Source organism: Penicillium malachiteum, assembly GCF_028827825.1.
Source record: "Penicillium malachiteum strain IBT 17515 chromosome Unknown utg000005l:1.0-9002435.0:326005.0-9005861.0, whole genome shotgun sequence".
NCBI lineage: Eukaryota > Fungi > Ascomycota > Eurotiomycetes > Eurotiales > Aspergillaceae > Penicillium > Penicillium malachiteum.
The window spans coordinates 2,528,135-2,549,331 of NW_026643099.1; the positions used below are offsets into that span (position 1 = coordinate 2,528,135).

Sequence of the window (21,197 nt, forward strand, 5' to 3'; positions counted from 1 at the left end):
TACTAGAATTTTAATGAAGATCTCATTGCCCTGGTTCCAACGAATACTACCTTAGCACTTCATCAATTGTATGACCAGATGAGAATAGTCTACGAATAAACGAACTCTACAAGTAGAAAAAGAAAAAGTGTCATCACATCATCGTGTTGATTTTTGTCCATTGAAAGGCGGCCAGAATACCACAGCACCACACACCCGAACAAACGGGGCACAGCGCAAACCGCAAGCGGTAAGATTCCAATCAGAACAAAGAAGAAAAAGAGCCGAAAGTAAAAGACCCTTCCATCTGAGGCTATGAAACCAGCTGATATGCACAATCCTCCTCCATATCCTTTTCAAGTCGTCTTATCAAAATCCTCGATATCTGGGTGCGCCTCCCCCCTAGACCGTTACCACAGCACGACTAGTCCCGTTCAATTAAGCACAGGTGACTAGTTTACTGCTCGGTCTGGAAGTAGTTAAGGAGGACGGAGCGCTCCTGGGACTCCTCACCCCAATCCTTGACAACGACGCAAGAGCAGTTAACGACCTTGCGAGCGTTACCCTCACGGTCCAGAGTGCCTGTACAAAAAGTAATTAGTCCAAGTGTTCATTGAATAATATATGGGTTATTTGTAGTGGAACTTACAGAGACCGACCCACTCGCCGAGCATCTTTCCATCGGGAACCTTGATGAGAGGGATCTTGTGCTCGGAGCACAGGGCAACAACGAGCTTCTTGTAGGCCTCCTCCTCACAGCCCTCGTTGAGGACACACATGTGAGCCTCACGGCGGTCAAGAGCCTTGGCAGCCTCACGGAGACCACGGGCAAGACCATCGTGGATCAGGGAGATGCGGAGAACACCCTTGAGAGCGTCGAGGACGGACATCTGGCCGGAGCCAGCGTCAGCGGAAACCTCGACCTCATCGGCGGCAACGGGGGGGGTTGGACATGGTCTCTTCTCCGTCCGACTAGAAAAAGGAAAAGAAATGTTAGTGGGGTTCAGTGGACAGTGAGGGGAATCTGAGATTGCATGTTCAATTGAGCGATGAGATATGAATATCCGAAGTGAAAGACCAAAGTAGACTCTGACGCATGATCTTTGGTCGAAAATTTCGGCCTCGAACAGTCTTGCTCTGGCGGCGGCTATATAGCCTCATTTTTTTCGGATCCTTCACTCGGTGGCATATCCAGATATATCCAAGGCGCATTGTTCATGTTGTCTCGACTGCAGGCAGAATCGAACTTGACGTACCATTTTGGATGCTACTTTGTGTATTGGGTAGCGGGGTATGTAAAGAAATGTCGGAAGATCCTCAAAGAGGTGTTTTGTGTTGTGGAGATGGTTTGGTTGGAGCACGGGCAAAATTTCGGGTTTTTCGAATTTCGCTGTGTGTGCCCTACCGCTTATGTCATTTGCTTGAATCCGGAAGTCACGTGCGTTTCTTATACCGCCTTCCTAATAAAAAAGTATAGAACCAGCCCTCCAGGTCCGGGGCTCTAGACTCAGTCACACCAACCACTTTTTAATAGCCTTCAACGGTTACACTACATGTACACAAGAGAATAAAATGTTTCAAGCTTATTGTAGCCATTCGGGGTCAACCCCATACCGAACTAAAATAGATTCGTTACATGAACGCAAGAAGGTATCATAATCGTACAATCAGAATCCATCCTTTACACCGCTGGAATTCTGCCGATCGCGCCGTAACCTGCAATAGCGAAGACGCTGCAAACAAGGACACTAGAAGGGACTAGTAATATGTACCGGGTCGAGGTGGATAGCCATGACCATTGGGGATTCCGCTGCCATTGGTTTCAGCGAAGACTGTCGAGAAGTGACCGTTGAGGTGAGGAGGAACCTCTGCAGTAGTAGCAGAAGGCTCCGGATCGATGTGCATTGTCAAGAAGTCATCGAGTTTGAGGCTGTGTAGATGAGGAATGTGAGGAACGAGGTCCATGAAATCAGAAAGCTAGATATATCACGTTAGCACAGAGTATTACTAATTTCATAAAGAACGGGACAAAAACTCACCCTGATCCAGAACACATGCTCCATGCCAAAATACTTGGGCTCAGTCTCAGAATCCAGCTGCATGATTTCCCCAAACGAGGCATCGCGGTACTTGGGGTCATCTGTGGCCACCAAGTGACGGCGTGTGCATCGCCAGAGGTTGTTACGCTGGGTCGGAGTAGCTTTGCGTTTCTCCCAGCTAGCGTACTGCGATAATTGGAGATCATTCGTAGCTAGCAGAGGTGCAACCAAGTAATTCGGAATCCATCGTTCTTCCGCCATATCCGCAGCGCAGGTGGGCTCGAGCTGGCGAGTGAACACAGAGACAAGAGGCGTGAATTTTGAAAGCCACTCCCGGCTCTTGGCATAGGAGTCATTGGAGCCAACCAGATTGGCAGCAATGCGAAGGCGACCTGGAAGAGCATCACGACGACGCTGCTCCTGGGCCTCTTGGTCACGGCGGAGCTTGGCAATGCGAGATCGTTCCTGCTCAAGCCTCTTCTGACGTTCATCTTCAGCCTGTTTAACTCGGCGCTGTTCGGCTTCTTTACGCTTGCGCTCATCCTCGTCGGCCTTCTCACGAGCAGCTTTGGCAGCTCGCTCTGCTTCCTCCTTTGCAAGACGCTCTCGTTCAGCTTCTTCTGCAATGCGCTTTTCTTCTGAAATACGCTTCTCTTCTGAGATACGCTTCTCCTCTGCAATGCGTTTTTCATCTGCGATGCGCTTCTTCTCGTCTGCGATGCGCTTCTCTTCTGCAATACGCTTGTCATCTGCAATACGCTTCTTCTCGTCTGAAATGCGCTTTTCTTCAGCCGCTCGTTCTTTCTCGGCCTCTTTAGCTTTAGCCTCGCGTCGTTTCTCTGCCTCAGCTTGTGCCCGCTTCTCCTTCTCCTTCTCAACCGCAGCAACATCTGCCATTGAGGTTTCAACGGACTCCAATGGCTCCATTTTGACATCGCTGGTTTTCTTGACAGGTGGATCTGGGTGCGCGGACGACTGGGACAAGGGATCTGATTTCTTAGATTCGCCCGATTTACGTACTGGGGCATCGGTATTCGTAGTATCTTCACGAGGTCGGCGAGGCTTGGGTTTGTCGCCATCAAGGACGTCTCCGGGTTTTCGATGATGGCCGTTTGAAACATTAGATAGCTTGTCATCAGCAAGGACACGTCGTTTCTTTCGAGACTCGGGGGATAAGCGATCACTATCGGCACCACGCGAGCGAGATCGCTCTGGAGAATTGTCGTTGCGGATACGCTTGAGAGAGACGTTGGCATCGGGGGCGGTATCACGAGATTTTAGAGCTTCCTCACGACCAGAAAGAGAATCAGACGAAAAGAGGCTGGGGCGGCGATCTTGGTCCTGAGGGCGTCGTCCTGCAATTAAACGACGTTTACGAACCTCATCCGGACGATTAACTCCACTGGATTCGCTGTCTCTGCGCGCCGAGGCTGTAGATTTGGGCTTTGCGGAGTCGGGCTGGGTATCATGATCAGAATTGGCAAGAGCCTGCTTCTCCTGAGCATCTCGGTTCAACTTGGCACGAGCGCTAATCAACCCCGTCCTCTCCTTCTCACGTCGCTTCTCCTTGATAACCTTCATAGAATCCATATCCTTGGGCAGACGCGAGGGTTTGCTGGTCGGACTGTCGTTAAGCTTCTTGGGGCGAGCCATGGGGGAAGAAGACTCGCGTCGAACAGATCTTTTCTCGTCCTTCTCTTTACGTGACTGGCGAGGGGAGGTAACAACTTTGCGGCCTTTGCTGCCTGAATATTTCTCGTAGGCAGACTTCAGTATATCATATTCATCCTCCCAGTTTTCGCCTTGTCGGGATCGGGAGAGTTCAAAGTAGGTTCGGTCTTCGAATAGGCGGCGGGTAGGGTTGAAGCCTGGTTGGCTGAGTATAAGATTTATAACGGAGGTGTTGCCTCTCCCGATGGCAGCGAGCATTGGAGTATTATAACCAGCCTTGAGGCCGGCGCCACGAAAAGGATTAGGGTCAGCATCTGCATTTCCCATGGCATACATCAAGGATAGCACGTCATGGTGGCCTCCCTTGGCCGCAGCGATCAAGGACGCATTGTCAGCCTTCTGCAGCACATTGAGGATGCTCACCACTCCCATTTCATCACCCTTTGCCGCAAAATTCATCAAGTTCTCTGGAGTTGGTTGGGTCCACAACAGATCATTTCTAGTCGCCTCACTCCGGCCCGTCTTTCGGCGACTCGCAGCAGCTCCAGTAGGAGGCGGACTTCGGGATTGACTGGCAGCAGATGCCCGTCGAGACGAAGGGGGCTTGCTTTCTGAACCGACTCGTTCTTCTGATCGTCGACCGGGTCGTGCACTGGCCTTGGCATCGGAAAGCGCTTTCTTAATCTCTTCGTATTCATCATCATTCAAATCGGTTGATACCAATTCATATGGCTCATCTCCAGAAGCATTGACGGTTCGCGGGTTCGCCCCGGCTTCGAGCAAGAGCTTGACCACGTCCACGTGACCATTTTCTACCGCGTCGATCAAAGGTGTATCTTTATCAATATTTTTGGTGTTGATCTCACAGCCTGAGTCCAGCAGGAATTTGACGATTGAAGCTTCACCGTTGAGAGATGCGATTTGTAGCGGAGTGTTGCCGGCATTATCGGGGACATTCAGATCTTCTGGACGTTCACGGTGACGGAAAACCACTTGATCATATTTTCGATCGGCACATGCCCTGGCGAGAGGAGTTCGACCACTTTTATCACGTAACTTCTTAGGTCCCATTTGCTTCGCAGGAGAGGCTGATGCGCCAACCCCGGATCCCAGCCGACGCAACGAAGCATTTGGTAAAGGCGAGCTACCCGTGGAGGACGATGTTGATTGTCGATCCTCTGAGGGAGGTCGCGGGAAGCTTGATGGGATAGGCGCAAAGCCTCTGATTTTGGAGGATATATGAGGTCCTGATGAAGACCGTTGATGGGAAGGGCGGCTCGGGGAGAGCGAGCGAGTATCAGGTGGATGGGGGAGGTGTATATTGTGCGCATGTTTAAGATCAATGTGTGAACCCCGACGACGCTCACCCTTTTCGTCCACATCACTAAAGCTCCTCTTGCGGTAGATTCGTGGTTTGTCGGACTGATTAACACAGGTTTCATCCAAAACATTCCTCGGTACTGAAGACAGATCCTCTGTCCTCTCAATCTTTACTACCGAGGGGGGCGAACCCGCTCGTTCGGATGGGCTCGGCGACCGTGAATGCGAATGCGAATTCGAGTTGGAATGCCTCCGTTCGCCATCCAAACGTAGTCTTTTCCGTTGAAGCCCGTCGACGGGATCCACAGCTTGTCGTAGCGGGTCATGGCGAATATGTTTTCGTTTCTTTTCTGGAGAGAGCGACTCTCGACCGGACTGAATGATGGTTTCCGCCTCTGAATCAGCCTTGGGACTTGGCGGACCCTGTTCATCATCATCTGATCCCCCCCGGATTGGAACCCAAACTCGCGCGCCGTGAAACAGGCACTGGTTTCTCTGGAGATCTCGAACGATCACGATCCTTCCTCACGGCAGCGAGCGTGTTGGTCCCAACATCCAGGGTAGCAGGCAGTGAGACAGCCTCAACATCACTCATAGCGATAGCACTCGATGTGTGACAATTCCGCTCGTCATTTTGGGAGATACGTGACCCGAGTCGAAGCTTCGGCAACGCCAGCACCTGCAGACGCTGATCACGGAGGCGAAACGTGGGCAAGACCGGCTCCCCCAAATGAAGATTCAAGATTTAGGGGTGATGTGGATTTGGATTTTGAGTAGAGGAAATTGGGAGGGTGGGTATATTATTATAAAATATTGGAATTATACCAGAACAAGAAAAGGAAAGGAAAAGGAAAAAGGAAAAAAGGGGAAAAGGGGAAAACGTGGGAGAGATGTTGAAATTGGAGGGGAGGAGAGAGAGAGAGAGGAAGGGAAAAGGGAAAACGGGAAAGAGAAAAAGAATGGGGTTTCGGGGGGGGAAGTTGGCAGTTTAGCAGTGTTGGCCACTGTACATAGTAGAGTCACCGATTTCATCTACATAGTAATATTTACAGATGTTTTAAAAGTCTTCATTAAATTTTATTTTATTTAATTATATTATTATATTTTATTTCTCTTCTTACTTTTAAATTATTAGTATTTAATTCTCTCTAATAAAGCCGTCTGCGTACACAGCACGGACCTTCTTCATTCCCACAGTCAACTGGACTCCACTGAAGTGGCGATCGTCTCGATGCGGTCTTATCGATCGAATCATATATTACTGCAGGGAAGCTAATACTATTAAATTGCTCTAAATCCTGCTTAGAAACACTATCATACAATCACCATTCAGAATCAAGCTCATCCCACCAAAAAAAAATAATGAAAGAATAACAATCTCATAACAAAGCGGGATCGGCGGGGCGCACACCTTGGACTCCACCTTCCCAGCTCTTCTCAGCTGTTTCTTCCTTACTCCGCGTAGTTCCTTTAGTTCCTTTAGTTCCGTGTTGTCCTCGGCTTTGGTCTCTAGTCCCCTTTTGCCCATCATGGACCTTATCAATAGGGCTTTAGAGGTTATAGAGATCATAGATATGGATCCTATAGACCTTTTACGAGCTTTTTTTATTCTTGCCGCCGCCACTGTACGCTCTAGCACACCCCCTCACATGTGCATATAATCCCTTCCCAAACTTGGACTAACATATGTGATAAACCATTTTCTAGACCTTCTCGGTCAGCATCCCCTCCGCTTTACGCGCCCGTTTCCTTGTCTATGGTCCTCGTGCAACACCAACACCTACATCTGAATCCCGAGATGCAAATTCCAAACCCCCCTCCGCCTCTCCTCTATTAGACTACCTAGCCACCTGGCAAGTCCCACATAGCTACTTCACCCAATTCTATGTCGCCTCCGTCCTCTCCTCGGTCTTCTGGGCTTTCCAGCTAGCATTTCGAGGCAATGTCTTCCAATTTATTGCTACCAGACTTAGCAAGGAACACACAGAACAATCCATGACCCTGACCCAAGTGCTCATTTGCTGGATTTTACTCGCCATCCAGGGTTCGCGCCGGTTATGGGAATGCTACAAATTCGCGAAGCCCTCCACCTCCCAAATGTGGGTGTTTCACTGGATCGTCGGTCTCGCATTCTACTTAGGAGCTGGAATCGCCATCTGGATTGAAGGATCTGCTACCGTCCTCACGCGAAGCCTTACCCTCAGGGATGTGCAGATGTCCAACGCCCCAACATTACGCACCTTCTTCTGTGTTCCGCTTTTCATGATTGCTTCCGGCTTGCAACATGACTGCCACCACTTCCTCTTTTCGTTGAAAAAATATACCCTCCCAGACCATCCGATCTTCCGCTCAGTCGTATGTCCTCATTACGGTGCTGAATGTGTGATCTACCTCTCGCTGGCTATTCTGGCCGCTCCGCCCGGACAACTTGTGAATAAGAGCATGTTAGCGTGTATGGGTTTCGTGGTTGTGAACCTCGGTCTCACGGCGCGGAATACGAAGGACTGGTATATGAAGAAATTCGGAAGGGAGATGGTACAGGATCGATGGCTTATGATCCCTGGGATATACTAAGCTTGACTAACGATACATGATATCCCAATAAAAATAAGCTTCCCGTTATGCACGGATAATACTTCTATTATCGTTTCTGTCTGATCACTTGTTTAAGAATTTCAGTGTATTCCCCATCTTCGCAACCTGAAGCACATCGCGATAGGTCAGACTTGTTCTCGTTTGTCGTGTCACAGACCCATCCCGATACGGCTCCTGCTCTCTCAACAGATCCCAATTACAGATAGAATGTGGACCAAGATCCTCATCTATGACTGTCTCGGCAATCCCATGCAAAAAGTCAGAGTATACCCTCTTTCGCATAACTAGTAAACTTCGTCTCTCTTGTAGAATCCGGAACTGTGGTTTGCGCTCATCTCCTATATGAGTCGCACTATCGGAGTTCCCATTCTTCGAGTAGATGTCAAGAATAATCGGTGCACCTAGACTAACAGTCGCCACAAGTGGGTAATATGCTGCCCCATCTTCGTGTGGCATGATTCCCTGTCCGGGTTGATACTCATTAATCAAAACATGATTCGGAGCGCCGTGTGGTGCATCGGCGAAAATACCCAGGGCCTCAAAGCGAGGTGATATGATAGGGTTTGTTAACCATGATGGCAGTGGTGATGAGAGAAGTGTTTTTGTTTTTGTAAGTGCTGATGGCCAGGTTTGTAGACGTCGATGTGAGAGTTGTGTCCAGCGTGGAAGTGGTGCTGATTGGACCTATATAAGTTTAGCCAAGCCGAGATAAAGCACACGTGCATGATTACACCTGGGTATTCGAGTCGGAGTCAAGGGAATGAGTCTTTGCAATGTGTGAACTCGAATAATGGTGAGGAACATTTTACAAGACTTAGAAATAATACTCACTCTTTGTAGTAATCGAGCTTCCTCATCCTCTGAGATGAAATCGGCTATGTAGAATGCATCTTCGGGTAACGACGCGATGCGAGCTGCATCCAGATTGTAGCTCATCGATTCAACACCAGTAGCCCCCCGACTGGATCATTCCAAGCTGAGTAAATTCAAAACTGAAGGCAATCTTGAAGCATTCGGTGCTTTAAGTGGAACGTAGACTAAGAAACAAATCCAAACGCGATGTCCTGTTGAAGTGTATGTAGATTGATTTCCCCACGTCACTATTAGCCTCAGGCATCAGCCCCACCTCAGATTTGATTCCTTCACAAACACAGCATCTGTACAAGATACCAGTCTCCCAAACACACATAATGGCGCCAAAGAACAACGCTAAGGGCGGCGATAAGGGCAAGAACGCCAAGGGGAAGGGCAAGGAGGGTGGTGATGATGCTGGGAAGGGGAAGGGTGGGCAATCAATTAACGTCCGCCATATTCTTGTACGTTTTATTTCTTTTCCCGAACTCTGCAGGATGATGAAATCAAGATATCGATCTCTGGATCGAAATCTAACGGCTTGCTTTTATTCAGTGCGAGAAACACTCCAAGAAGGAAGAAGCACTGCAAAAGTTGCGTGATGGAGTCAAGTTTGATGATGTTGCCCGTGAATATTCCGAGGATAAGGCCAGACAAGGTATGCCACTTGATTTATCTGACATTGATTGATACCATCATAGTCTAATTCATCTACAGGAGGAGCCTTGGGTTGGAAGGTTCGTGGTAGTTTGGACGAAGCCTTTGAGAAAGTTGCATATGATTTGGAGCTCAGTACAACCGCTAAACCCAAGTATGCGGAAGTGAAGTCGAGCTTCGGATACCATATCATCATGGTCGAGGGAAAGAAGTAGTTTGACTTACATATGGAAATACTAGCTATAGTCTTGTTATACGACTGCAGTCTACCATGCATAACCTATGAATGATGATTCTATTGGCCTTATTTCTCGTAGCTTGTTGATGAATAATTGAAGAATAGTTGCATTTTTGTTTTTCTTTTCTAGAAACTCTACTCAACAAATCAAATGCAGAAATATGACCAAATGCAAAGTAAATTGGCTTATTGCGCCTTCTTCGCAGCTTCACTCTTCGCCTTTTCCTTGGCCTTCTTCTCTTGTCTTTGTACAACAGCCTCAGCGCCAATTCCACCAAAGACCAAGGAAATACCAACCCATTGTCCTGCGGACAGGGAGTGGCCAAACCAAAACACGCTAAGAAGCATGGTAAGCATCTTACGAGTGACGGTGACAGTAACCAGAAGAAGAGATGAGAAGCGGGACAGGGTATAGAAAATAAACAGTTGTCCGACAGCACCACAAGCCGCAAAGCCAAGAACATTCTTAAGGGCCTCGGGGTGACGCTGAAGGAATGAGATGGCAGACCACAGTTCCGTTTCGTTGGATGGAGGAATAGGGAAGGGAAGCAGGTTGTGTAGAAGGCCACTCTGGGATAGATGCGGCATGATCAGAAGGTATCCAGCAGTCAAGGCAGTTGAGAGCACATTCTGCGCAACCATCATCTGGGGTCCAGTGAAGCGGGTGTATAGCTTCGGAGAAGAAAAGACATGGTCTTGAGTTGTGTTGGTCAACCCATCCAGAAGCAGGTTGATGGATAGGAGGAAAATACCCCATATAGAAGAGCCCGAGCCATCCTTCTCTGCGGCTGCAGCAACCTTCTTACTTGTACCAGGGTGGTGAAGAGTAAATGTCGCTACGCCGAGAGTAACCAGGAGCACAACACCGTACTTGTACAGTGGATACTTTTTGCGGAAAATAGTAAGATGCAGAAGCATAACAGGGAGGAGCTTGCATGACTTTGCGAGTATGAAAGTAAGGTAGTCGATATGCGCGAGACTAGCGTAGCCGAAGGGCGAGGCGAGAGACGAGGAGATGCTGACGAGGAGCAGAGGGAAGAGGATTTGGCGGGTAGGAAAGATGGCAGGAACACTCTGGCCTCGAGGCGTCGAGATGAAGAGATAAAAGAAGCCAGTTATAGCAGCGAATGTCGATTGGATAGTATTCAGGACCAGAGAGTAAGTGAATCGCTCGGTTGGAGGTTGCGGTTCACCGGCACTAGCAGGACGGACGGGGTAACTGGTTGTCGTAATAGCTTCCTGGAGAACACCCCATGACAGACTTGAGATAAATTAGCATACTATATCCACTTCGACGCTTCGGATGTATAACAATACTTACAATGCGGCGTATATACCCAGAACGCAAATGAGTAGTTGCATCAAGCCCGGGGTTTCAGCGACAGTTTCCACCACTGCAGTCGCAGTTTTGACCGGTGCACTAGCTTGCACATCTGGCTCATTTGAATGTCCGTTTGCATGCTCCATTTGTACCTCTACTTCATTCTGCATCACCGGCGAAGACGGAGTCCGCTGGAGGGGTGTTGTTTGCTTTTGTCGGCCCATTGCAGCTAATTTGAGATGTAGGGACAGGAAGGACGGTCAAAGAAGAGACTGATCTAGCTGTTGGAAGGTATATTGATCCGTGCCAGTGGATTTGACAGTAAGTTTCCCCTGAGACTTGAAACGAACTTAAGAAAAAAAAAGTAAGATGATGCCATGTGTTCTTAGTTCGCGCACGCGCGACTCTTATCGGTAATCAATGATCGCCAGGGGGCCCCACTCCAGCCCTGAAGAACGCAGCGAAATCAAATTGAAGCATCTCAATGCCATTCAGTCAAGCCCTGTATCATCATAGTCATTAAACTCAAGATATAAATCCATAGCTCAATCAATTCCTCCCAACCCATACTTCCAAGGTTAAACCACAAATACTGTTTTTGGAAAGCGGTAGCTGATGAATCCAAATTTAGTAGGCGGTCAACCTAGAATATTTAATTCTGCACAACATTTCAATAATTCGATGAGTCGCAAGCTTAATCTCAACCATCTTAACAATCAACCTTTCAAATCCTCCGTACCCATACCCCAATGTCTCTCAAACAAGAACAAGTTCCAGTTTTGGAGCCATCTGCGCTCACAAAACTGATTGATTCCGCCTCTGCCTCTGGAAACCCAGTCGATGCAACCACAATTCAAGTCCTGCACAACCTCCAACACCAGCATCTATGGACAAGTCTACAAATCCACAACCTTGCGGTCCCAAATACATCCAATGATTCCTTTCCCGTCCGAAAAATATTATCTGGCATCCCTCCAAATCGTGTCTATACCCACCCAGATGAACAGCTCTACATGCTCCAAAAGGGTATCCGTGAAGATGATCTGCGCCCAGAACGACTATTTGTCATCCCTACAGCCCAAGGACAGCCATGGAGCTTGCGACGTATGGCCCTTGCATTCGAGGCGTTAAATGATGTCGAGGTTACAGATGATGTCAATGAATTGAAGGGACCAGAAGTTGACGCGGAAAAGTCGAAACAATTGGATGAATACTATGAGAAGAGAACGGAGGCTATCGCAACACAGGAATGGGGTTCAAAGCGCATGTTGCTTGCAATGGTGGATAAGGGAATGGGTGGTGATGGGACAGTGGTTTACTATGTGGTGCAAGAAGGCGAGGTCAAGCCGCGACAGAACTAGATGAACTATCTGGGTTATGTTCATTGGATTCAAAGGTATGTATCTTCAATTTCCCCACTGATTGGGTGTTGATTTTGCTTCCAAAATATCTGCTAAGAAGCGAAGGACCAAGATTAGGAATATATGCCAGACTCGTACACGGAACATACAACATGAGCCACTGGGTATAGTGTTTGCACGAAAAAGGGAACATAGCGAAAGAGAAAATGAGGGGAATGAAAAGCAAATAATCAGAAAGGGCTCGCAAAGATATATTCAATGTACAAAGCAAGGATCAGCCCAGCAAATTTGTGGCTTCGTTTTTCTGGACATGTTCGTGTTCCTGTCGACAACTCATGCAATACCTGTCATACCACTGCTTCACATTGTCGGCGTTTTCGGCAAAAATGCGTTGCGCCTGTGCGTCTGCTTCGCTGAGATCGTTGCTGCCTCCGAGAAGGATCTCAACTTGACGACAACGTCGCAGCTCTTCACCGAGCCATCGTTCCCATTCTGTTTGGATCACTTCCTTTTCAATGCTGTTCAAAATGCGCAGTGATACTAGAAGGTTGTTTCGATAGGTCCCGAGGCGTTCTCGAGTCTGCATGAATCGTTTTGTGGCACTCTTGCCCCCGCGTCTCGGGGACACGAGGTGCTGAGAGAGAGGGGAAGCTCCGCATATCGCAAAGTATGCTCGTGAAATGCTCCGAAGCAATTGCTAGCATTCCCGGTCTGAGGCCAGAGGGTCGAATTGGCGACTGCCTCATCAATGTCTCGAATGTAGATAGCTTTAGTCATGACCATATCTGGCTGGACACCAAGCCTAGCCATGAAGTTCCGTGCATATCGTTCATGCCACCAATCCCAAGAATCTCGTGAAGAATAGAAGCCATTCATGAGTGCGCTCGTGATCAGTAGCACTAGGATAACCTTGTGTGCACTTACTGTCTTCCATGCCCATCGTACCCCGCTAATGAACCACATCATAAATAGTGACACAGTGCTTTCAAGGAAGGATAACGTTGTCTCGGTGACGAGTTGGGGCAAGGTGCGCTGGACTCGTGGCCTTCGTGGTTCCACCTTCATATTTGCTCCAACCCCAGTGAAATGAGAAACGTTGCTCTGTCGTCCAACATGACCAAATATAGTGATGGCCTTCTTTGTACGACTGTGTGCACCCAAGCGTCGTACTTGATCGCTCACCAGATCAATCAGATCTAACGCGTCTTCTTTTAGATCGTCGCCGGCCCTCTTATCGATCATGTCTGGTGTACAATATTAGCAATCGAAGTGGTTGAAGGATAAGAAGGTACTCACTTCCTAGACCGTAGCTAGTCTTAAGCCATTCGACCTTGCTGTATATAGCAAGTTTACTCTTCGACTTGGCGACAAAAGTGATGACGACCTTGCTAACCAAACGGAAGTGTCGCCGGAGTGGGAGATGCCAGGGCGTACGCTTATCAGTAATCACATAGCACAAATGGTCGTTGAGAACGTCAACGATTTGGTAATCTGAAATAGCGTTGTCATGAGTTTTACCTATACACCTGTTAGTAAATGCGCCGAATAGACACCGGATTGATGAAGCATACCAAAGACATCCGTTGCTGCAATATTATAATGGAGGTCTCGTCTGAGATGTCGTGATTCATTACTCGTCCAGGGGCCTTGCTTGATATCTTTTGAAACGTTAGTGTTGAGATAAAGGAACCAGCGGGTGATGATATTTTACCTCGAGCTTGTCTCTCATGGAGCAAGAGCTGCCAGACAGCACTTTTGTCTCCAAAAAGGATATGGAACAGTGCCTTGGGGCTGACATCGAGCACCTTTTCAGTCGTAAGAACGAGGTCGCCCTGGGGCACATACTCCACGGGCTGGGTAGGAAGCCTAAACTTGGGAATATCTCGCCCGCTTTGGTTTCGGTCCAGATCAAGGTCTTTGTCAATGTAGATGGGAGCCCGGAGGTTATTGCCCACAGCTGAAAGTTGGCTGTCTTGCCTGGCATCAGATGAAATGTCCTCCCAACTGTCTGCACTTGTATCACGCTTGGCACTTCCACTGTCCATCTTGATAAGCTCTTTTAACAATTCTTCGAGGCTCAATTGTTGGACCGCGATCGATGCTTGGATCAAGAAGTTCAAGCGTTTTTGAAGGAGCTTCAGCGGCTCAAGGAATGTCTTGATCGCGATTCGGCCAGGTGTATCGCTACCAAGAGGCGGGACAGTGTGAAGGAAAAGGAAATCACAGTCTCTGCCGGTGGCGGCCGTGACTTCCTTAATATTTTCTAAGCTAACACTTGTAGTCAATACAAGACCAAAATGATGGCTGTAGAAATAAACGTCCCTGGTTGTAATGTAAGCTCTACCAGGAAACTCCTGTTGGTCATTCGGACTCCAAGTTGCCCGGAAGACCATAACCAGCGCTTCTTCTTGTTTGACGTCAGGGAAGAGCAATCTAAATTGCGCATCCTGGATTTTCAACTGTTGCGGATACATTGCGGGATACTTGTTCTCAATCTGCTTCTTGACTGCAGACTGCGCGGCTTGCTGAATCTTAGTTGCCGCCTCCCCGTCAAGACTCACGGTCTGTCTATGCCTTGGGCCAGATGGGACAGACCGGGCAGCTTGTGTTGCATTTGAGCTATCCGGCTGGGCGATGAGTCCACTCTTTGACGAATCAGTCACATCAGATGAGGATTTATCATCTGCGGAATGAGGATGGTCACCATTGATCTGTCGGGGCTGCTCTAGCTCAAGCTTATTTATGAAGCCCCAATTAGAACTTCCCCAGAGATTTGCCATCATACCACTGGGCATGCCCCCTGTGCTATCAACAAGCCCTAGCCCAATACCTCTCTCGCTACTCACTACCACTGCAGCCTTACTCATGCTTGTAGGCGCAGGTGGGTTTGCGAGTGTAGCGGGGGCAAGACTTGCTCCAGGCTCATCTAGAAGGCTCAAGCTGCGACCACGATGCGCATCTCCATCCTTTATGCTCACAAAATTGGCACCATTATACGAAAGAATATTGTGGCTTGCAGAAATGAGACTTGCGATGCCTCCTGCTGGGCCTGGAATGGATGGTGATGCCGGAGGGGCGTTATTCGATTTGCGATGAAGGTCCAATTTCTGGATAATGTGCGCCCTGGTAGAGCCCTCGCTGTCATTACCAGTGAGTCTTCGGCTCCCTATTTCTGTGCTTGCCCTGAAAGACAATGCATCACGGTCTGGAATTGGCAGGGTTGCGCTGCGATCCACCGAGCTTGACTCGTCGTTCGGATACGGCGTGAGGGAATCAGTTGGGTCTGCCGTAAATTCGGGAGCAGGAGGCTGAGAAATGGCAAATGCGGGGTCCTGAACGGTCATTTTTCCAGAGACAGACAAATCGGTGCTGCTGGGGTTTTCGAGGGCCTTTCGCTTCGCCGCTTCAAAGGCACCAATCCACTCCATTAGCTCCTTCTGCGTTTCAGCTTGTAGGAGAATACTGTTGTTCTTGGTCTTAACTTGGAAACAGAATCTCCGCTCCTCCTGGAAGGCAGGACGAACACTACAAAGCAGAACACCGATGCGCTCACTTTCTTCAACACCGCCGGTGCGGGATCCTTGAACCAAGCATCCAAAAATCCCGTGTTTCAAAAAGGCCCAACGTCTCACCCACACAGTACGAGTGGGTTTTCCAGAGAGTGTTCGCAAGCTGAGCCATCCCTGCTTTTCTGGCTTTGCTTCCTTGCCCATATTGAGAGTCGAGAGGGGACGTGAGCCAAGGTATGGTACAGTTGAGATGGAATAATCCTCCAATTCACGAGATGGCCTCGCCACGATTTCAGCGGCCTCCTCAATCTGCTTTCTTGTGGCTAACAGCTCTCGTTTTGAGGATCTATCACTGCCTTCCATTTCGTGCGTCCATCCCTTAATACGATCCATCTCGTGTGTCCATTTGTTAAAAGTCACGCCGTTATTTTTGTGAAACCCTCGAAACTCTCGCCATTGATCAAAGGAGACTCGAACAAGAAGTCTATCAAGAGCGTTTCGGATCTGGGGTGCTTGGACGGAAAAGTCCATCGACGCTCTTAGGTAAAGTTTGCGAGCTTCATGGAGCTGAAAGGCTTCCTCTCTAAGGGCAGAGGTATCTTTGGACTTTGACTGTGAAGCATACCGTGCGTGTAAGTAGTCATATTGTTTCTGGGTTTGTTCAAGGTTACGGCGAGTTTCCTATCCAAAGGTCTTCGTTAGCCGCCGTACAAAATTCAGGTAAACAAACAGAGGAGACAAAGCAAGAGCTGGTTATGAATACCCTGAAGTTCCGCAGATCCTCGTGAATAAAGGCACGGATTGGTTCAGCAATCAATGCCTCCATTTTTTTGGTTGTCGTTACCAGCCCACTCCACATGTCCTTTGAGCTCTCCCCGCACCTCCTCATCGCCAGCAGGGTGTAGTCATGATCCACCACAGCTTCGGAGACCACCAAAGGGTGAGTTGAATAGGAAAGGAAGCTGCCAACAACACTCTCGATCGTTGAAAGCTCCGAGGAGAGTTTTGTGGCAGCTTTAGCATATCCGTCCAGCCATTTCTCGATAAACTCGATTTGGTCGCAGAAGTGGAGGGTAGTGGCGCGAAAGGTCGGGGAGTCGAGGGCGGCTTCTTTCAGGCCGACTGGACTATAGGATTCAAAGAAGGTATTAGCATTGTTGATTCTCTGCGGTCTGGATATTCATTTGGAACTTACACCACGCTCACCAGCTTCCCGACTTGGGCTAACGGAGTGTGTGATTGAGTCGACATCTAGTACATGCCTCCAACCATACACTTGATAGGAGCAATAGGAAACCACAATGAGTGATAACAAGATAGATGGGGTCTCTCTGCGTAGTAGACTCGAGTTCAAGCAACAAGGAAGTGCTTAAGGAACCAGGAGAGAATTACCCACGTGCTGGTCAGCTGGGGATTGAAGCCTCACAGCACCATGATCTAATTGGCTACGTCAGTTCGGGGCTAAACGCCAGTATATCACGTGAGCACATCACCCGGAGTGTGGGGATGTGATATTCAGTCGTAAATACATGTAGGACGGAGTTTCTACATATGTGATACATTCAAAACTCGAAGCCTATTTAATCTAGATAAGATGATACAACTTGGAATGAAGATTTCCTTCAATGGTGGTTGGAATTAACTATATTGTACAGCAGTTTGAAGACGACACTCTCTACACAGTAGAACAAACATCGGTAGAGGAATCACCAAATAAATATCGGAGTTAATTTGAATCAAGAATTTGACAATGCATTTTCTTTCCTCTGATATTGGTAGAAATTACAGTCAAAGCATCCTTCTCCGTTGGCGCAGTCTTCCAAGATCACACATGAGTATTTTAGTGCCTGAGTCTCCAGGCACCAAGATCTTCCGCGGGCGGGTCAAGGCGGTGTAGACTTTTTTTTTCTGCCAACCAAACTCTTACCGGGCAACAGAAGTACAGATTTTGAGTCTTTCTAAGAGTAGCTCTCAGATCACCAAAATGGACGCCCCCCCTCAAAAAAGATGCGCACTCTCATGGACGACGACAGCTCCAGCGACTCTGGCGATGATGCTGGTGGTGTCTCCATCAACAAGTCCGCCGATGTTGGCTTCAAGATCAACGAAGACTACGCCAAGCGATTCGAGTACAATAAAAAGCGAGAGGAAGTTCAGAAATGTATGTTGCCTCCATGCGAATTGGTTTAGTTTTCATTGCAAAAAATCTAACATTTATCTTGATTGCAGTGGAGACGAAGTATGGCAAGACCACCAGCCTAGGAAGACGCCACGCCGATGAAGAATCAGACGAGGATTCTTCCTCCGACGAGGACGAGGATGATAATGCCGAGCTCGCAACGGTGGCGCTTGATGCCGAGATTATGGCAACTTTGAATGCGATCCGCTCCAAGGACCCCCGTGTCTACGACGCCAGCGCTACATTCTACTCCAAATTCGATGAGGACGAGGCCAACGCCGAGCCCAAAGAAAAGAAAGAGAAGCCCATGACACTGCACGATTACCACCGCAAAAACCTACTGAGCGGTGCCCCTGTCGAAGATGATGTGCCCATGACCTTTGCGCAGGAGCAAGCCGAGTTGAAGAATGCGCTTGTCAAGGAGCTGCACGCGTCAGACGATGAGATGGAAGATGCAGATGATTTCTTGGTCCGCAAATCTGCCCCCGAAGTTCTCGACAAGTCCGAGATCAAGCTGGATATCAAGAATGCCGACAAAGACCCCGAGACTTTCCTCTCAAACTTTATGTCCTCTCGCGCATGGGTTCCTGAGGATAACACACGAGAGCTTCACCCATTCGAGTCGGATGATGAAGATGAGGTGGAACGGGCCGATGCCATGGAGGAGGCTTACAACTTCCGCTTTGAGGATCCGAACAAGCTCAATGAGGTGCTGGTTACCCACTCTCGTGAAGCTACCAACAAACAATCAGCCCGAAGAGAGGAGAAGAGCACACGTAAGAAGCTTCGTGAGGCCGAACAACAGCGTAAAGAGGAGGAAAAGAAGCTGCGTGATACTGAGAAGAACCGACTTCGCAAGCTCAAGACTGAGGAGCTGCAGAACAAGGTTGAGCAGATCAAGGAAGTCGCTGGGCTCAAAGCATCCAGATTTACTGATGCTGACTGGGCTCGATTCCTTGATGATGCTTGGGATGATAAGGAGTGGGAAAAGGAGATGGATCAGCGATTCGGCTCACAGTACTACGATGAAGGTGTCTCTAAAGATAGCAAGAAGCATCCCAAGAAGCCCGAATGGGACGATGATATCGATATCACAGACTTGATCCCAGATTACAAGGAAGATGATGAAGAGGCACCTGCTCTTAACTCTGGTGAAGAAGATGAAGCTGAGGACGCAGAGGCCTCCAGCTCTAAGAAGCAGAGCAAGGCCCAGGATAAGCGTGACCAGAAGCGCGATGCTCGCAAGGAGCGTCTTCGTATCCAAGAAGCCGTCGACCGCAATCTGGACCTTGATATCACTCTCCTTCCCGGTGCTACCAAGAAGAATGCCACTCAGTTCCGTTACCGTGAGACTTCACCTCAGAGCTTTGGCTTGACAGCACGGGATATTCTGATGGCCGACGATACCCAGCTCAACCAATTTGCTGGTCTGAAGAAGCTTGCCTCTTTCCGTGATGCCGAGAAGAAGGCCAAGGATGAGAGGAAGCTTGGTAAGAAGGCTCGTCTTCGCCAATGGCGCAAGGACACCTTCGGTGATGAGAATGGTCCTGCTTTTGAGTTTGGTTCCAAGCCCCAGCAGGATGAGGTGAATGAGGAGGCAGATGACGGATTGAAGGTTGATATCCGTGAAGGCGATGGACGCAAGAAGCGCAAGCGATCTAAGAAGCATTGAGTGGTGCATATGTTTCAAAACGAAAAGTATTATTCATAGCTAGTCTGGGATTATTGCACCGAGGGAGTATGGAGTTTGATATGACAATAAATTCTAGTATATATTACTGTCAATACCTAGTTTCACATTGATTCATTCAACTTGAAGCGAGTAGATGCAGATGCCTATTCAAGTTTTTTTGTAGGAACTCAGACGATTTTTCAAGAAAGACTGGATCGATTCAAGTCCAAAGTTCTTGTACGCCCGGGTCCTAATCCCAAGTGCTATGTACCTCCGGGATTTTATGTATCTGACTGTCACCTGCAACTTGAACTTCCAAGGTTGTCCAAACCGTATACCTATATGGACTTATTCAATTTTAGAGCACTTGGGTGCATAGCTTAAACTCACAGTTCAAACCTTGGAATGTTCAAGTTGAATCATCCGAGCACCTGAATATCCCGGCTTCAATACCACCTGGGCAGACTGTTTAACTACCCATGAGTTCAAAGAATGATCGCACTTGCACTACTTCCAATGATACTGACTCAGGGTAGATAGTGATACACCTATCTCCAGGACTATTCTTTGAAGTTTTGAGTCCGAGTCCAAGTTTTGAGTCCGAGTCCAAGTTTTGAGTCCGAGTCTGAGTCTCATACCGCTTCACATATCGATATCCGTGGGTGTACACTACATAGTACGCATCTAAGCCGCCGGGTACATCAGCATTCATACATTGATAGTAGTACATAAGATCGAACACTTGAAAGTACTACGTCCGAGTCTCTACTAGTATTCAATAGCCCAGTGAGGTATCTGTACATGTGCCCAGGTGCCCAGGTGTACTTTCTTACCTACCTAGGTACCTATAGGGTTACTACATGGATACATATGCATCGGCATCATGATCTATTGAAGTTTGAATAGTACCTATATTATTGATATTTTGCTTTATCATAAATACAGATATCATTCCAATGATATTTCGAGGATTGAGTTGCAAATTTCTCATTTAGATCTGCAAACTTGGCTATTGGACTAGTCTAATGCCCCTATCTCATGCCTGCAGGGTTTTCTCCGAATCTAAAAAAAGCAAATCCACGTAGGGTTATCGTGGCCTTTTACTCTTCACTACTGAACTATTGACATCATGAAGAATAGTAATACAAGGTACACAAGGGGACAAAGCCTTCCAAATTTATGAGCCATATTGCACTGGTATCTCAAGGGCTTTACCACACTCACATGTGCATATTCACCAGATTCATAACTGTGTACGGCTGATGAATAGCATAGCCGTTGTTCCCGGATCCCAGTGGATCCACTTATTATTGGCAAAGTGCCCGTACCTGGCTCGGCCTGGGTACATCGCATATGCGGCTCACCTCCACTATGAACCTTGTACCCGGTACATCAACGATGAAAAAAAATGTCTCATAATGGTATTGGCTAGAAAATACTTGAGTTCTCCAGGGCTGGTTCAGATGACCCTGGATGTGCCGACTAGGGTGTGCCTTTGGAGCATTTTTACTAGTAGTCCATATGTATCACTCTGGATAAAAGATCTCCACGAATAGTATTCGGTCACATGTATGTATTTGATTGTTGTAGAGATATATACGGAGAGAGATCTAGCTCAATTGACGGAATTGACCAAGTTTGTTATGTCCTCTACATGCACTAGGTAGTACCTACTTTTGGTTATCGTACTTGATGACTATGTGTTATCTCCCAGGACATCAGAGCGACGACTAATCACCGCTGGTGGATTCCTAATCTCCCCCAGGAGAGAACCATCAAATTTCTCCAGTAAGGGTGGCAACCT

General features: G+C 48.1%; 9 protein-coding genes across 9 annotated transcripts; 4 read left to right on the forward strand and 5 right to left on the reverse strand.

Annotated features, from left to right (window-relative positions):
* Positions 1-436: 436 nt before the first annotated feature.
* On the reverse strand, positions 437-950 carry N7483_010944 (40S ribosomal protein eS12; the record flags this gene model as incomplete). The annotated part of the gene is made up of 2 exons (XM_057094371.1): positions 437-561; positions 629-950. Coding segments are annotated over 2 exons (447 nt in total), but the record flags the coding sequence as incomplete, so codon positions are not given.
* Positions 951-1,737: 787 nt separating this feature from the next.
* On the reverse strand, positions 1,738-5,604 carry N7483_010945 (putative histone deacetylase complex subunit (Hos4); the record flags this gene model as incomplete). Its single annotated transcript, XM_057094372.1, has 3 exons — positions 1,738-1,956; positions 2,019-5,495; positions 5,539-5,604. 3 exons carry the CDS (start codon positions 5,602-5,604, stop codon positions 1,738-1,740), a joined length of 3,762 nt encoding a protein of 1,253 aa, XP_056940343.1.
* A 934-nt stretch (positions 5,605-6,538) lies between these two features.
* Positions 6,539-7,583, forward strand: N7483_010946 (putative 3-oxo-5-alpha-steroid 4-dehydrogenase; the record flags this gene model as incomplete). The annotated part of the gene is made up of 2 exons (XM_057094373.1): positions 6,539-6,634; positions 6,717-7,583. The coding sequence occupies 2 exons, from the start codon at positions 6,539-6,541 to the stop codon at positions 7,581-7,583; spliced, it is 963 nt and encodes a 320-aa protein (XP_056940344.1).
* Positions 7,584-7,667: 84 nt separating this feature from the next.
* Positions 7,668-8,540, reverse strand: N7483_010947 (uncharacterized protein; the record flags this gene model as incomplete). Its single annotated transcript, XM_057094374.1, has 2 exons — positions 7,668-8,288; positions 8,436-8,540. 2 exons carry the CDS (start codon positions 8,538-8,540, stop codon positions 7,668-7,670), a joined length of 726 nt encoding a protein of 241 aa, XP_056940345.1.
* Positions 8,541-8,794: 254 nt separating this feature from the next.
* N7483_010948 (peptidylprolyl isomerase) lies at positions 8,795-9,328 on the forward strand (the record flags this gene model as incomplete). Its single annotated transcript, XM_057094375.1, has 3 exons — positions 8,795-8,920; positions 9,012-9,114; positions 9,174-9,328. The coding sequence occupies 3 exons, from the start codon at positions 8,795-8,797 to the stop codon at positions 9,326-9,328; spliced, it is 384 nt and encodes a 127-aa protein (XP_056940346.1).
* A 209-nt stretch (positions 9,329-9,537) lies between these two features.
* N7483_010949 (UDP-galactose transporter HUT1) lies at positions 9,538-10,896 on the reverse strand (the record flags this gene model as incomplete). The annotated part of the gene is made up of 2 exons (XM_057094376.1): positions 9,538-10,612; positions 10,673-10,896. 2 exons carry the CDS (start codon positions 10,894-10,896, stop codon positions 9,538-9,540), a joined length of 1,299 nt encoding a protein of 432 aa, XP_056940347.1.
* Positions 10,897-11,421: 525 nt separating this feature from the next.
* On the forward strand, positions 11,422-12,033 carry N7483_010950 (uncharacterized protein; the record flags this gene model as incomplete). The annotated part of the gene is made up of 1 exon (XM_057094377.1): positions 11,422-12,033. One exon carries the CDS (start codon positions 11,422-11,424, stop codon positions 12,031-12,033), a length of 612 nt encoding a protein of 203 aa, XP_056940348.1.
* Positions 12,034-12,307: 274 nt separating this feature from the next.
* N7483_010951 (uncharacterized protein) lies at positions 12,308-16,793 on the reverse strand (the record flags this gene model as incomplete). Its single annotated transcript, XM_057094378.1, has 7 exons — positions 12,308-12,551; positions 12,662-13,277; positions 13,330-13,551; positions 13,605-13,691; positions 13,745-16,223; positions 16,306-16,669; positions 16,738-16,793. The coding sequence occupies 7 exons, from the start codon at positions 16,791-16,793 to the stop codon at positions 12,308-12,310; spliced, it is 4,068 nt and encodes a 1,355-aa protein (XP_056940349.1).
* Positions 16,794-17,519: 726 nt separating this feature from the next.
* On the forward strand, positions 17,520-19,393 carry N7483_010952 (KRI1 family protein; the record flags this gene model as incomplete). The annotated part of the gene is made up of 2 exons (XM_057094379.1): positions 17,520-17,703; positions 17,772-19,393. Coding segments are annotated over 2 exons (1,806 nt in total), but the record flags the coding sequence as incomplete, so codon positions are not given.
* Between the last annotated feature and the right edge of the window lie 1,804 nt (positions 19,394-21,197).